General features: G+C 38.6%; 1 protein-coding gene and 1 long non-coding RNA gene across 4 annotated transcripts in view; one reads left to right on the plus strand and one right to left on the minus strand.

Moving 5' to 3' along the window:
- LHFPL3 (LHFPL tetraspan subfamily member 3) overlaps positions 1-2,826 on the plus strand; it is a 575,393-nt gene extending 572,567 nt beyond the window's left edge. For all 3 annotated transcript variants that reach the window (XM_086696885.1, XM_086696884.1, XM_025929806.2), the window contains one exon: positions 481-2,826. Coding sequence is in view for 1 of the 3 variants with exons in the window: in XM_025929806.2 (XP_025785591.2) it covers positions 481-509 (29 nt within the window). In the remaining 2 variants the exon portion in view is untranslated. The remainder of the gene's footprint in view (positions 1-480) is intronic.
- Positions 2,827-10,627: 7,801 nt separating this feature from the next.
- On the minus strand, positions 10,628-13,082 carry LOC147583302 (uncharacterized). Its single transcript, XR_015243036.1, has 2 exons — positions 12,899-13,082; positions 10,628-11,314 (listed from the first exon to the last, which is right to left on the minus strand). It is a non-coding gene; the product is annotated as an uncharacterized LOC147583302 (long non-coding RNA).
- Between the last annotated feature and the right edge of the window lie 593 nt (positions 13,083-13,675).

Here is a 13,675-nt window from a genome sequence, read left to right on the forward strand (position 1 = left end):
GTATAAAATAAGGGCGCATTTAGATAAAGAATGGAAAGACACATGGGAATAAAACGGTGTCTCATTTCTTTTGCAGCTGTTATAATGTTGATTGTAAAATAAATAACACTTGGAAGGAAAAGGAAAACGCTCCAGTGAGACATTTTCTGTGCCAGGCAGAAAAATCAGTGATGTTTGGGATCATTTCGCATCCTTCCTTGCTCCTTCAAAGCAGCCTGTAATCTTCACCCAAATGTGGGGAGTACATATTTCTGGGTTATGGGAGGCCCCTTGCCAGAAGACCATGCTATTTGTTTATGGAACAAGAGCCTCAAACTTTTCAGTCTTCTTTGTTAACAAACCTAAAGTGCATCTGAACCATTTGCTGGTGTGGTTTTTCTGTGACAACCCTGCATAAAAATCTTGCCGACAGAAAATGATGCATTTTCTTCTTTCTCTCTTTTTCTTTCTCTTCCCCTGCCCCCCTACCCCTTTCTGCAGTTCTGCTAAGCCAATATTCTCTAGAATGAGCACAAAACAAATCAAGTAACAGCTAAACAAATCGAATAAGAGCTTTTGTACATCAACATCAAGAAGGAAGACTCTTGGGAGAAATCAGAGTACAGAGACGGATCTGGACAAGAGTGAACCATCTACTTGTCAAAGCACTTTCTAAATCTGGACTGGCAGAGATGGGAGTGATTTTCTGGAAGGAGATGTGATAATGGATTAAACACCAGCTCATTGGAAACTATCACCGAATAAGATCAGACCGCATTCATGAGAAATCACATTCAGGAAATATTTTAAGGAAGAGGAGTATAAATGTGCTAGAATTAACATGTAAAATATATATGTACCGAGGTTTGTAAACTGTCCTTTTTTAATCCAATGGAAAACAAAAAGCTTTAATCTTTCAACCTTATTTGAAAAAAGGCAGTCAATCCTAAATTATTCCTATCTCAATAGCCAAGAGGCTTATCAAGCATCATTCATGGAGGAAGCATCTTAGAAAATGCCTCTGCGTGTTTTCACATGATCTTTGGTTCCCCATCTCTGCCGTGTGTTTCTTTCACTGTGTAATTAGTTACAACTACTCAGTTAAGAGATGTAACACTTCAAGCTTTTTACAGAGTCTGTGTTCAGTTTAATCTGTCTGTACAAGTTATTAATGAGAAAGTGTTTTTGACATATACTATAACTCCATCGAGATGTATATTACAGGAAGTACATCTTAACATCATAAGTTCCCAAGCAACATAGATATCCCTATCTTCCAGGAAACAGTATCAAGGAACTCTGAAAAATATAGAAAGCTCATTTTCACCTTGGATGCTCACATGTAATATATAGGCTGCTATCAAATAAATACTTTTTTCTAATTCTCCCTAGTACATGCATAGGAATTGAATATACTTCATAAGAAGGCATCTAAAATCCCTCCTTTTTTTTCTATTTCTTTGCCAAATGTCATCAGAAATCCATATCCTTTTTACCCTTACTAATAGGTACTTGTTTTTGTTTAAAAAAAAAAATCATTCCATTAAACCTATTTCTAAATTATAGTAAGTGGTACTAACAAAATAAATAATAATTTAATAGCCTTAGAAATAAATGAATATATACTTATACAGGTCAAGAAACTTGGTAGGAGTAAGTTGCCTATTTGTTTACTAATGTTGGTTTTTTTTAAGAATACTCAGATTTCTTTTTGTCGGTTGACATTTGGAAATAGTTACAACTGGTCACTTGTCTTCAGCAATCTTTTGCTCCCGGGCTTCCCCCACTATCACCCTCATCACAAATCCTGCCAATATGCAACAACAGAAAAATATGTAATATTGACCTGGCCAACTGCTTGAGAATGAACACGAGCTAAAATGTATATGCAGGGGGTAATTGGTGTGAACTAAACCACGTTCTGTACGTGAGCAGAAAACATGGACGTGTAGAATGCCTTCATCTTTAGACTCAACATTAAGATCAAATTAGCATCCATCACTGGAATACCAGATGGAGGGTAAGACAAGAAGTGATACAGATCAGAGTCGATGTCTCGTACCCTGTCTCTATTAAGACAACACTCTCATTCTTGCCAAATGTTTCTAGTAGTAGCTATCTTTGCACCATGAAGGAGATTATGTTCTAAATGGCCAAGAGTATATTACAAGTATGCTCAAATGAGTGAGCCCCAAATCACGAAGCTATGGATTTTCTAAAGAACCAAATTAAGGGAATACTTATTATCTCTAAAGTGTTAGTCATTCTGGGAGTTACTTGTTGCATTAAATAGAAGCTCTCGCACTGCATTCAAAGCACCCTACTTACTAAATTTAATTACACACAACTTTTCAAGAATTCATCTTTTAGTTAAAGGGAGGTACCTCTCTATCTACAATAAAATTAGAAGGTGTTGGTTTTCTCTAATCCATGTAAATTACAGATTCCATTGGGAGTCCTGCATCACTAGAAGTGGTGTTTATGAAAATGCAAAAGTGCTTCCTATCCACACACAAATGTTTTTCAAAAATTTTTTTCCATGAAACCTAAGTGTAATTTAGCATACCACAGTGCTCTGGAGATGGGTCATTGATGATGTACCATTTGTACATAGGTAATACACATGTAAATCACTAAGTGTTAGGTATAAGAAGTATGTTTTTATCTTTTTTTTAAAAAAAAAAAGTGACTCCCTTTCTCATTCTGTTCCGTTGTATTGCGTCCAAAAAGTTGTGTGTAATTTTTTTAAGGTCCAGGAAATGTAAAGAAATTTGTTGGAATATCTGAATTTCTGTAAAAAATAAAAATAAGATTTTGTTATTTAGAAGATGGCTTGGTGATGTGGCACACGCTCAGTCCACTCAGTGTCTTTGTCCAGCGATCCAGCAGCAAGTTAGGATTTGACCAAAATCGGTATCCTCAGGAAATCTCCTTTCTGTCAGATTCCATAATATTCACCAACAGCAGACATTTATTAGGTATCCAGGCCTCTCGTGTAGAAGGCATGATTAACATCTCCAAACCTCTTCCAGCCAATATGGACATAGATCAAGCTAAATCTTCATATACTCAGTGGAGTGAAATCAGTAAGTAAATAGCCAGACTATTCAAGTAAAACGTGACCTGAAATATCCAATTAATTGCTCAGTCTCCACTTTGCAAATTGATTTCTCAGACATGAGCAACCCTTTTGCAACTGTTCATATTGAGTGTGTGCTGTCTAGGTGAGTTCCAATGCCAGATCTTTCACTTACTATATGGTTCTGAACACCTCTAAGCCTTAGTGACCTTATCTATAAAATATGGGGACAGAAATATGGGGCGCCTGGGTGGCTCGGTTGAGTCTCTGACTCTTGATTTCAGCTCAGGTCATGATCTCACAGTTCATGGGATCCAGCCCAGAGTCAGGCTCCGTGCTGACAGCATGGAGCCTGCTTGGGATTCTCTCTCTTCCTCTCTCTCTCTTTCTCTCTCTCTCTTTAATAAGCATTAAAAAAAAAAAAAAAAAAAAAAGACCCAGGGGCCCCTGGGTGGCTCAGTCGGTTAAGTTTCTGACTTCGGCTCAGGTTACAATCTCACAATTCATGAGTTCGAGCCCCGTGTTGGGCTCTGTGCGGGCGGCTCAGAGCCTGGAGCCTGCTTCGGATTCTGTGTCTCCCTTTCTCTCTGCCTCTCCCCTGCTCACGCTCTCTCTTTCTCAAAAATAAACATTAAAAAAAACTTTTAAAAAAGTGGACCCAATAATACCTGGCCCCATAGTGTTGTGAGGACATAAATCATAGTGTTATTATGCTTGACAGGTAAGAGATATTCAATGAATGTTAATTCCTTGCCCTCCTACCACATGCAAGACATCGAAGGATGAAATGAAACATAAAATACAGCCTCTTTCAGAATGCTGAAGATAATTAGAGTAACATTTATGAGCAGGGATTGAAAGTTCAGATGCCTACAGGGACCAGGTAGATAAATAAGCTGACAGAGCAAAGCAAGCTGGGTTAGGGAGATAATAGGAGGTAATGGGGCACTAGAAAACCCAGGTCCCGTCTAAAGAGAATAAACAGCCAATACTCAGTTCTAGTCCTTCACCAAATATGTAGTGAATCCCTACTATGTGCCAGGAACTGTTCTAAAGCCTGAGGCGATAGTGGTAAACCAGACAAAAAAGGTCCCTGCTCTCATAACAGGTCTTCTGTTCTAGTAAGAAAAGAGACCATAAGCAGGAAAATACAGCTAAGAATCGATGCCCTTGAGAGTATTAAAATGTGGTGATGTGGGGGAGAAATGGGGAGGTTGACCAAGGAAGGCAGCATTTAAAGTGAGATCTGAATAAGAACCAGACAGCCATGTGAAGGAAGGGGGAAGATCACATGCCACACAGGGGGAGCCACAGTGTAAAGGCTCTAGGGCAGGAATAAGGTCACCGTGCTTGAGGAGGAGTGAGGCAGCAGAGGCCAGTGACGTGAGCTCAGCCAAGGATGAGGTGGGCCAGGATGGTTGATACTGTTTTTAAGTGTGAGGAAAAGCCATTTGAGGGTCTTCAGGGAGGCTGATGCAAGCTATTTTATTATTTTAAGGATTACTCGGCTTCTGCTTCTAGCAGTATAAACTAGATACTCTGAAACGCCTTACTTACACGATACTCCCAGGTCTTGGATAAATTACAATAAGCTTATTTTTAATACACAGCTTAGCTTGCAAGAAAGTAAGAGAAATCCCAAAGGCATTAAAGAAGAAGAATAAACTGAAAACGGAGCATGAAGTGTAAGCAAATGCAGAAACTGGGGATTGCTTGAAGGCAAATGCATTTATCAGAAGACAGAGTAGGAGGCTGAGCCTTGGGCCACTGAAAGTGGATGAGTTAAATTTGAGAGTCCCACCCTAAAGCAGGACGCTTGAAAATGGCCGCAACCTTCAACCTTCTACAAGGGTGGTCCAGGAAAAATGTTCATGCTCGCAAACAAAAGAAGCCTTGTCAAGAATTCTGTCTCCACATTCAATCTAGATGGAGTTGGTGGGAGACGTCAGGGGGAGAAAGAAAAAGAGGCATCATTACCCTCTGAAAATTTTAAGCCATGGATATGCCCCCACCCCCAAGTCTGGAATTCAATCTTACACTCTTTGTATGGTCAAAGAAACATCAAACCAAGAAATTAAAGAGCTTGCCAGAGCCCAGGTAGCTGGCAGATTCAAATACACATCTTTTCTGAAGGAAAGCATCTTTATTAACGTAGATCTCACCAATTAAGCTCAACAAACTATGTGTTCACAGTCTTTTAATTACTAAACATAAAAATAAGTGATGAGAGAGAATCCTCAGAAATCATTAAGAATACATTTATTGCCCCACAAATTTTAGATATTGCAATTACTACATATGGAATATAAAATCATGTTTTATATGTAAAACATATAAAAGAAATAATGATGGTATCTAAAACATGAACAATATGGAGAAGCCAGTAGATATAATCAACCAGGTATACTTGAAGAAAAAAAATTTTCTTAGAATTGAAAAAGGTAATCATTGAAATCTGGCACCTGGGTGGCTCAGTTGGTTGAGTGACTGACTCTTGATTTCGGCTCAGGTCATGATCTCATGGTTCATAAGTTCACGCCCCACATCAGGCTCTGTGCTGACAGTGCTTGGGATTCTCTGTCTCTCCCTCTCTCTATACCCCTCCCCTGCTTGCTCTCTCTCTCTTTCTCTCTCAAAATAAATAAACATTTTTTTAAAAATCATTGAAATTTAAAATATGTGTCATTTAAATATACATTAGGTATAACTAAAGAGAGAGGTTGTCAACTAGAAGATAGATCTAAAGAAATTACCCAGAATGAAATACAGGAAGCCAAGAGATTGGAAAATGAAAAGAAGTTCAGCTATAGAGAAGATATATATGTCTAATCAGAGTTCCAGTAGGAGAAATAGAATAAGGGAAAGACAGTATTTGAATAGAAATTGGCTAAAATTTTCCACAAACAATGAAGGGTATAAATCCACACATATAGGAAGCACAATAGATAACAAGCAAGACAAATAAACAGTATATTCAAATATGACAGTAAAGTGTAGACCAAAGAAAGAGGGCCTACCATGAAAGTAACTAGAGAGAAATGACATACCACCCACAAAGGAATGATTTCTAGCCTGATAATAAATAGAAGAGACCTTAGCACATGTATCCAAAGGGCCAAAGTAAAATAACTACCAGTCTAAACTTGTGTTTCAGGGGTGCCTGGGTGGCTCAGTTGGTTAAGCATCCAACTTGTGGTCTCAGCTCAGGTCTTGCGAGTTCAAGCCCTGCGTTGGGCTGTGCACTGGGTGTAGAGCCTACTTAAAAAAATAATTTAAGGGGCGCCTGGGTGGCGCAGTCGGTTAAGCGTCCGACTTCAGCCAGGTCACGATCTTGCCGTCCGCGAGTTCGAGCCCCGCGTCAGGCTCTGGGCTGATGGCTCAGAGCCCGGAGCCTGTTTCCGATTCTGTGTCTCCCTCTCTCTCTGCCCCTCCCCCGTTCATGCTCTGTCTCTCTCTGTCGCAAAAATAAATAAACGTTGAAAAAAAAAAAATTTAAAAAAAAAAAATAATAATAATTTAAAACTAAAAACAGAATAAAATTGTGTTTCAGCAAAAGTCTTTATTAAGACCAAAAGTGAAATACAGTCATTTTGAGATGAACAAAACTAAGGGGATTACCAGCAAGAAACCTACACAGAAAGAATTTCTGAAAATGAGCCAAGAAGTAAGGTTTGAGATGCAAAAAAGACTAAAGAGTAGAGAATTTGGTACACATGTTGGTATAGCTAAACAAACATTGTACAAACATCTAATGTGTGGAATTAAAATAAGACAGCTAATATTCTGTCTCTCCCTCTCTCTGCCCTTCCCTGGTTATGCAAGTGCTCACTCCCTCTCAAAATAAATTAATAATAAATTAATAAAAAGTAATAAAGTAGTTGTCTTATTTTATGGATATGCATAACAATACCATGTCAATTGCAATGAGATGACCAGAGTTTAAGGAATTTATGTTAATTGGGAACAGAATTAAGATATAGATTAATGATAGTAATAACTAGCAATTGATTATTTATAATGGGCCAGGTATATGTAACAACTCATTTAATCTTCACAACAGCCTTATGAGTGAGATACTGTTGTTATCCTCAGTTTACAGATGAAGAGACTATGGCACAGAGAGTTTTAAATAATTTACCCAAGGTCATACAGTTAGTAGCAAAGGGCTGGGTTCAAACCCAGATAACATGATTCTACAATTAATCTATTTTACTACCCTCTCTGTTGCTTTAAAAAGTTCAATATAAGGGCGCCTGGAAGGCCTAGTCAATTAAAGGTCCAACTTCGGCTCAGGTCATGATCTCACGGTTCATGGGTTGGAGCCCTGTGTTGGGTTCTGTACTGACAGCTTGGAGCCTGGAGCCTGCTTCAGATTCCATGTCTCCCTCTCTCTCTGCCCCTCCCCTGCTTGTGTTCTCTCTCTCTCTCTCTCTCTCTCAAAAATAAATAAGTAAACATTTCTTTTTAAGTTCAAAAAATAAGTTCAATATAGGAGCGCCTGGATAGCTCAGTCAGTTGAGCATTCCAACTCTTACTGGCTCAGGTCATGATCCCAAGGTTGTGGGATCAAGCCCCATGTCAGGCTACGTGGTGAGCGTGGACTTGCTTAAGATTCTCTCAATCTCTCCCTCTGCCCTTCTCCCCTACTCACTCTCTCTCTCTCTCTCTCTCTCTCTCTCTAAAATACTAAAAATATAATAGTAATAAAATTTTCAAAGTTCAACATAAATGATAAATTTTAAAGTGAACAATAGAAGATATAGTTTCAAAACAATGAGGGGAAGTGGAATAAGAAAACAAAGGGGGCGGGGCGCCTGGGTGGCTCAGTCGGTTGAGCATCCAATTCTTGATTTTGGCTCAAGTCATGATCTCAGGGTTGTGGGATCAAGCCCCGTGTCAGGTTCTGCACCGACAACATGGAGCCTGCTTGGGATTCTCTCTCACCCTCTCTCTCTGCCCCTCCCCTGCTCGCTCGTGTGCACTCTCTCTCTCTCAAAATAAATAAATAAGCATTTTAAAAATAAAAAGAAATCAGGGGGTGGTGGCCATGTCACTGTCTGGTAGAGGCATGGAATTGGCAGCTGCTGTCTTTGGGGTGGATGAAACACATTCTCCATGGAGGCTGGGGAACTGAGCCAAAGCTACGGCCAATACAGTGGTAACAGACTGACCATTGCTGCTGCAAGATTTGCAGGCTATTATGTTTTGCAACCCATGAAACATGGAGCCTCAGTAAAACAAATTTTTCAAAGTCCTCCAAAATCTGCCTTCGGTGGTGGCTATTATAGGGGTTTGGGCTTTGGACCCCAAATGCCAAAGTGAGAGGCAGCACTAATACTAGCCATAAGCCCTACTGCCATAAAGGAAAAACCAGAGATGCTCCTCAATAAATTATGCTTTTAAATAACCCAGACAAGGGAGGATCTCCTTATATAGCCGCCCAAATCAATAAAGCTAAAGATTTACTAGAAAGTCATGCTAAAAATGAAGTAAATGTGTGGTGAATTTTAAGTTCTTGTTAGTTTATGTATACGAGTGCCAGCTTGTTATGATCAAATGCCTCAAAGCTAAAAAAAAAAAAAAAAAAAAAAAAAAAAAAAGAATGAGAGAGAGAGAGAGAAAAGTGTAGGAAAAGGAGAACAAATAAAAGGCCCAATGTAAGACAGAAGAAATAAAACCAAATCAGAAAACAAAATAAATAAAAATAGATTAAATTTGTCAAGGAGATTGTGAGATCGGATTTTTAAAAACCCATGAGGACACAGAAAAATTGAAAATAAAAGAATAGAAAAATATATCCTAGGCAAATATTAGCCAAAAAAAAAGCTATATTAATAGCAGACCAAATATAAACAATAAAAAATATTTTCAACAATCCAAACAATCCCCACATGATAATGAAAGTTTCAATTCACCCACAAAATATTAAAATTCTAAGGTTGTGGGGCACTTGGGTGGCTCAATTGGTTAAGTGTCCGACTCTTGTTTTCAGCTCAGGTCATGCATGATCTCATGGTTCATGAGCTCAAGCCCCACATCAGGCTCTGGATTCTCTCTCTCTCTCTCTCTCTTTCTCTGGCTCTCCCCCACTCATGGGTGTGCTCACTCTCTCTCTCTCTCAAATAAATAAACTTTCAAAAAAGTTAAAGAAGGAAAGAAAGAAAAAGGAACAGTAAGGCCAACTGAATCCTGATACAAACATCATTCTGAAATACATTCAAGCAAAAGTCACCACATTAAGAGGCTAAAAGATAAAAGCCGTACGATTGCCTGATAAATACAAAAAAAAAATCATTTGATAAAACTTAAAGTCATCTACAATAACAAGAACTGTTTACAAACTAGGAATAAGGACAATATTCCTAAGAAACAATTTCTACCACACAATATATTTTTATTTATAATTGTGTCATATTAAAAGTAGTCCCTTTAAAATGAAGGACAAGACAAATAAGCCCCCCATCAGTAAATCTGTCCACATTACTGAAGGCAACACAGTAAAACAACAGAAAGAAATAAAAGATCAAGAATTTGAAGAGAAAAAACTGTCACCATTTTAAGATTGTAATTACCCTTATACTAAACTGATAAGAACAGATACTACACTTGATAGTGCTAAAGGCCAAGAAGTGATATATAATTGCCCTCATAAAAAACAAACAAACCAAAGCTACAAATAAAAATTATTAGAATCTGTAACAAAGTAACAAGATGGCTAGATTTAAAACCAATGTATTAAAGTTGCATTTCTCTAGCATAGCAGCAAGCAATTAGAAAACATAATTTCAAAAAATATCTAACGATAGCAACAAAAAATCATGATACCTAGAAATACCTCTAGCAAAATGTGAATAGAATCTAAAGGGAGAAAATTAGAAAACCTCATTGAAAGCCTTTAACGATTGGGGCACCTGGGTGGCTCAGTCAGTTGAGCGTCGACTCAAGCTAGGGTCATCTCACAGCTCTTGAGTTTGAGACCCGTGTTGGGCTTGTGCTGACAGTTCAGAGCCTGGCTCCTGTTTCGGATTCTGTGTGTCTCTCTCTCTGCCCCTCCCCTACTCACACTCTGTCTCCCTCTCTGTCAAAATAAATAAACATTTAAAAAAAATTTTTAAGACTTTAAAGATCTTTAAAAATATAGAAATACACTATATTCACTGATAGGAAAATTCAGTATCATTAAGATCTGATTCTCCTCAAATTGTACAATCAAGAAATGCCCACCAAAATTCCATCAGAGCTGAGGAATTTGGCTGATTCCCAATTTTTGTGGAGGCCTGAGGTACATGGCTGACTCAACCAGTAGAGCATGCAACTCTTGGTCTCAGGGTCGTGAGTTCAAGCCCCACATTGGACATGCAGCCTACTTAAAATAAGCATATATATGTAGATGATAGATGATAGATAGATAGATAGATAGATAGATAGATAGATAGATGATAGATACATACATACATACATACATACATACATACATACATACAGATATAGATATAAATTTTTGTGGACGTACCAGATGCCAAAAATAGCCATGATGCTTCTGAAAAAGAACAAGGTGGAAAGGCTTGCTCAATCAGATATTTATTTATTATAAAACTATAATAATTAAGATAGACACATCAATGAAGCAAAATACAAAGCCTAGAAGTATATGAATGTATTTTTTGGAAAATTAATATCAGAAGAGATAGCACAATAACTTGGTTGGAAAAGTATATATTAGGGAGTAAATGGTGCTAGAACATTTGGTTGTTGTTGGGAGATGATTCTACTTGAGACTCATGTTTCTGCACGTCTTGTGAGCAGAGACACTAACTGCCTTTATTCCAGGCTGTCTTTTCAAGATTCTTAGTATAGCAAACAGCCTGGGAAGACAGAGATAAGGCCTCCTCCAGAACAAAAGGTAGATTTGTTTATTGTTCCTTAATAAAGATAGTATCTCCCTGTAAGGCAAAGTCAGGTTTGCCTGACTATAAATAAATTTATAATTTATTGCCCAATTATAAAAGATTCAGGTTCTCTAAGGCTCAGGGTTCCTCTCCTGCAATGCAGGTATCATCCAGCCCTCTTCTCATAGCCCTCTGGGAATGGGACAAAGGGAACCAATGCCGACACGCTGCTTGCCGGGGCTGTGGGTGATGAAGTCCTTTGTCTCTGACCAGGAGTCTCATGTGTTCTGCCGGCATCCATAGACCATGGCAGTCCAGCTTCTTAGTTTGCAAATAGGGTTACGGTCGCAGTGCTTCAGTTATCCACCTGAAAAAAAAAAGGAAATTAGGGGTGCCTGGGTGGCTCAGTAAGTTAAGCGTCTGACTTGATTTCAACTCGAGTCACGATCTCACCATTCATGGGATCGAGCCCCACATCGGACTCTGCACTGACAGTGTAGAGCCTGCCCGGGATTCTCTCTCTTCCCCTCTCTCAAAATAAATAAACATTAAAAAAAAAAGAAAAAAAAAAAGGAAATTACACATCTGATTCACACTGTACGCAAAAATCTCCAGATGAATTAAGGACTTAACAGTGAAAGGCAAAATTTTAACTTTTAGGAGAAAATATGGATGATCTCAGAAATGGGAAGGATTTATTGAACAAAACACAAGAAAACATAAAGGAAATCATTGATAAACTCCACTAGACTGAAATAAAAGGCTTCTGTTCAACAAAATATTCCACAGAGAAAACTAAAAGCCATGAATTGGGAGAAGATGTTTGTTAAATATATTACTGGTAAAGGTTAACAATACAGAATGCATAGAGAAATCTTAAAAATCAATTTCCTAAAAGCCAAAACAAAAATAATGAGCAAAAGATATGTATAGGAATTTAACAAAAAAGAAAACACAGGGGTCCTGGATGACTCAGTTGGTGGAGCATGACTCTTAACCCCAGGGTTGTGAGTTTCAGCCCCATGGTGGGTGTACAGATTACTTGAAAATAAAATCTTCAGGGGCGCCTGGGTGGCTCAGTTGAGCGTCCGACTTCAGCTCAGGTCATGATCTCACAGTCTGTGAGTTCGAGCCCCGCGTTGAGCTCTGTGCTGACAGCTCAGAGCCTGGAGCCCGCTTCAGATTGTGTCTCCCTCTCTCTCTCTACCCCTCCCCTGCTCATGCTCTGTCTTTCTCTCTCTCTCTCAAAACACACACACAAATGGCAAGCATGACAAGATATTCAGTAGTAGTCAAAAAATGTAAATTAATTGCAAATGATAATGCTCATTTTATTGGCATAAATCACAAGTCTGACAGAACTGTTAGCCTGGCTGTGCAGCAGTGAGAGTTCTTGTACTATTGGTGAGAGTAAAATCTGGTATAATCACTTTGAAAAACAACTTGGCGTTTTCTTGTAAAACTGGACATTTGTATATACTAAACTCATTCATTCTCTTCCTAGCTATATATGCTGGAGAAAATATTGCACATAAGCAAAAACAAACAAGCAAACAAACAAACAAAACAGGTACTAAAATGCAAAACACAAATATTCATCAACAGAGAATAGATAAAGAGTGAATTATTCAAAATTTATTTTTCAGTTAATTGATTAATTTACTATTACTATAAACAGGGAAATGAATAAACCTAATTCATAAACATCTATGTGAATGATTAGATTAGATTAGATTAGATTAGATTAGATTAGATTAGATTAGATATGTAATGTTGAAAGGGGAAAAAACAAGTTGCAGCACACACACTGTGGCTCCATTTTTATAAATATAAAAACGAGCAACACTAAACTATATATTATTTAGAAATAAATACCTATATGGTAGAACTATAAAGGTATAAGCATAGGAATAATAAAAACAAGTCACAGTATTGTGGTTACTTGGCTCACCTGGCTGGCTCAGTTGGTAGAGCATGCGACTCTTGATCTGGGGTGGTGAGTTCAAGCCCCATGTTGAGCATAGAGCTTACTTAAAAAAAAAGAAAAAAGATTGTGGTTACTTGTGGAGAATAGGGAAGGATTATAATCAAGGAAAGGCAGACAGGCAGCTTTAACAGATCCAGATCTTAATGGAGTGAAGGGTTCATAGGTTCATTTTCCTCATGGTTTCCTAAATTATGTATATGTCATATTTTTGTATCAAATATTATCTAATGAAATAAAATAAAAGGCATTGAATATTTTAAGATAACTGACAATTGTGAGGAAAAGGGAGGGTCAGGAAGGTCAGGAGCAGGGGTGCCTGGCTAGCTCAGTCTATAAAGCATGGGACTCTTGATCTCCGGGTTGTGAGTTCAAGCCCCACGTTGGGTGTAGAGATTATTAAAAACAAAAAAAGGTCGAGAGCAGAGGCAGGGAGATAGGAGGGAGGCTGTTGAGGGAAGGTGCTGGCTGAAACCAGAACAGAGTGGAGACAGAAGGAGGTGAATAAATCGAGGATGGTGCTGTAGATTGGGTTTCCTGGGAAGCCAACCGGGAAAGAACGGGGTGAAAGAAGTGTATTGTGCAGGGTTCTCAAGATCAGCACCTGTGAAAGGGAGGCAGCAGCAGGTGGGCACGAGAAGGCGAGCTGGGATGAGGCAAGCAGGCTCACGGAGGCCGCGGCTGACCCACAGGGAGTGCAGATGCTGGGATGGCTTTTCAGGGTTGTCCTGCGTTACATGGAGT

This window comes from Puma concolor, chromosome A2, assembly GCF_028749965.1.
Source record: "Puma concolor isolate L17-30 chromosome A2, mPumCon1.1.hap2, whole genome shotgun sequence".
NCBI classification, from domain to species: domain Eukaryota; kingdom Metazoa; phylum Chordata; class Mammalia; order Carnivora; family Felidae; genus Puma; species Puma concolor.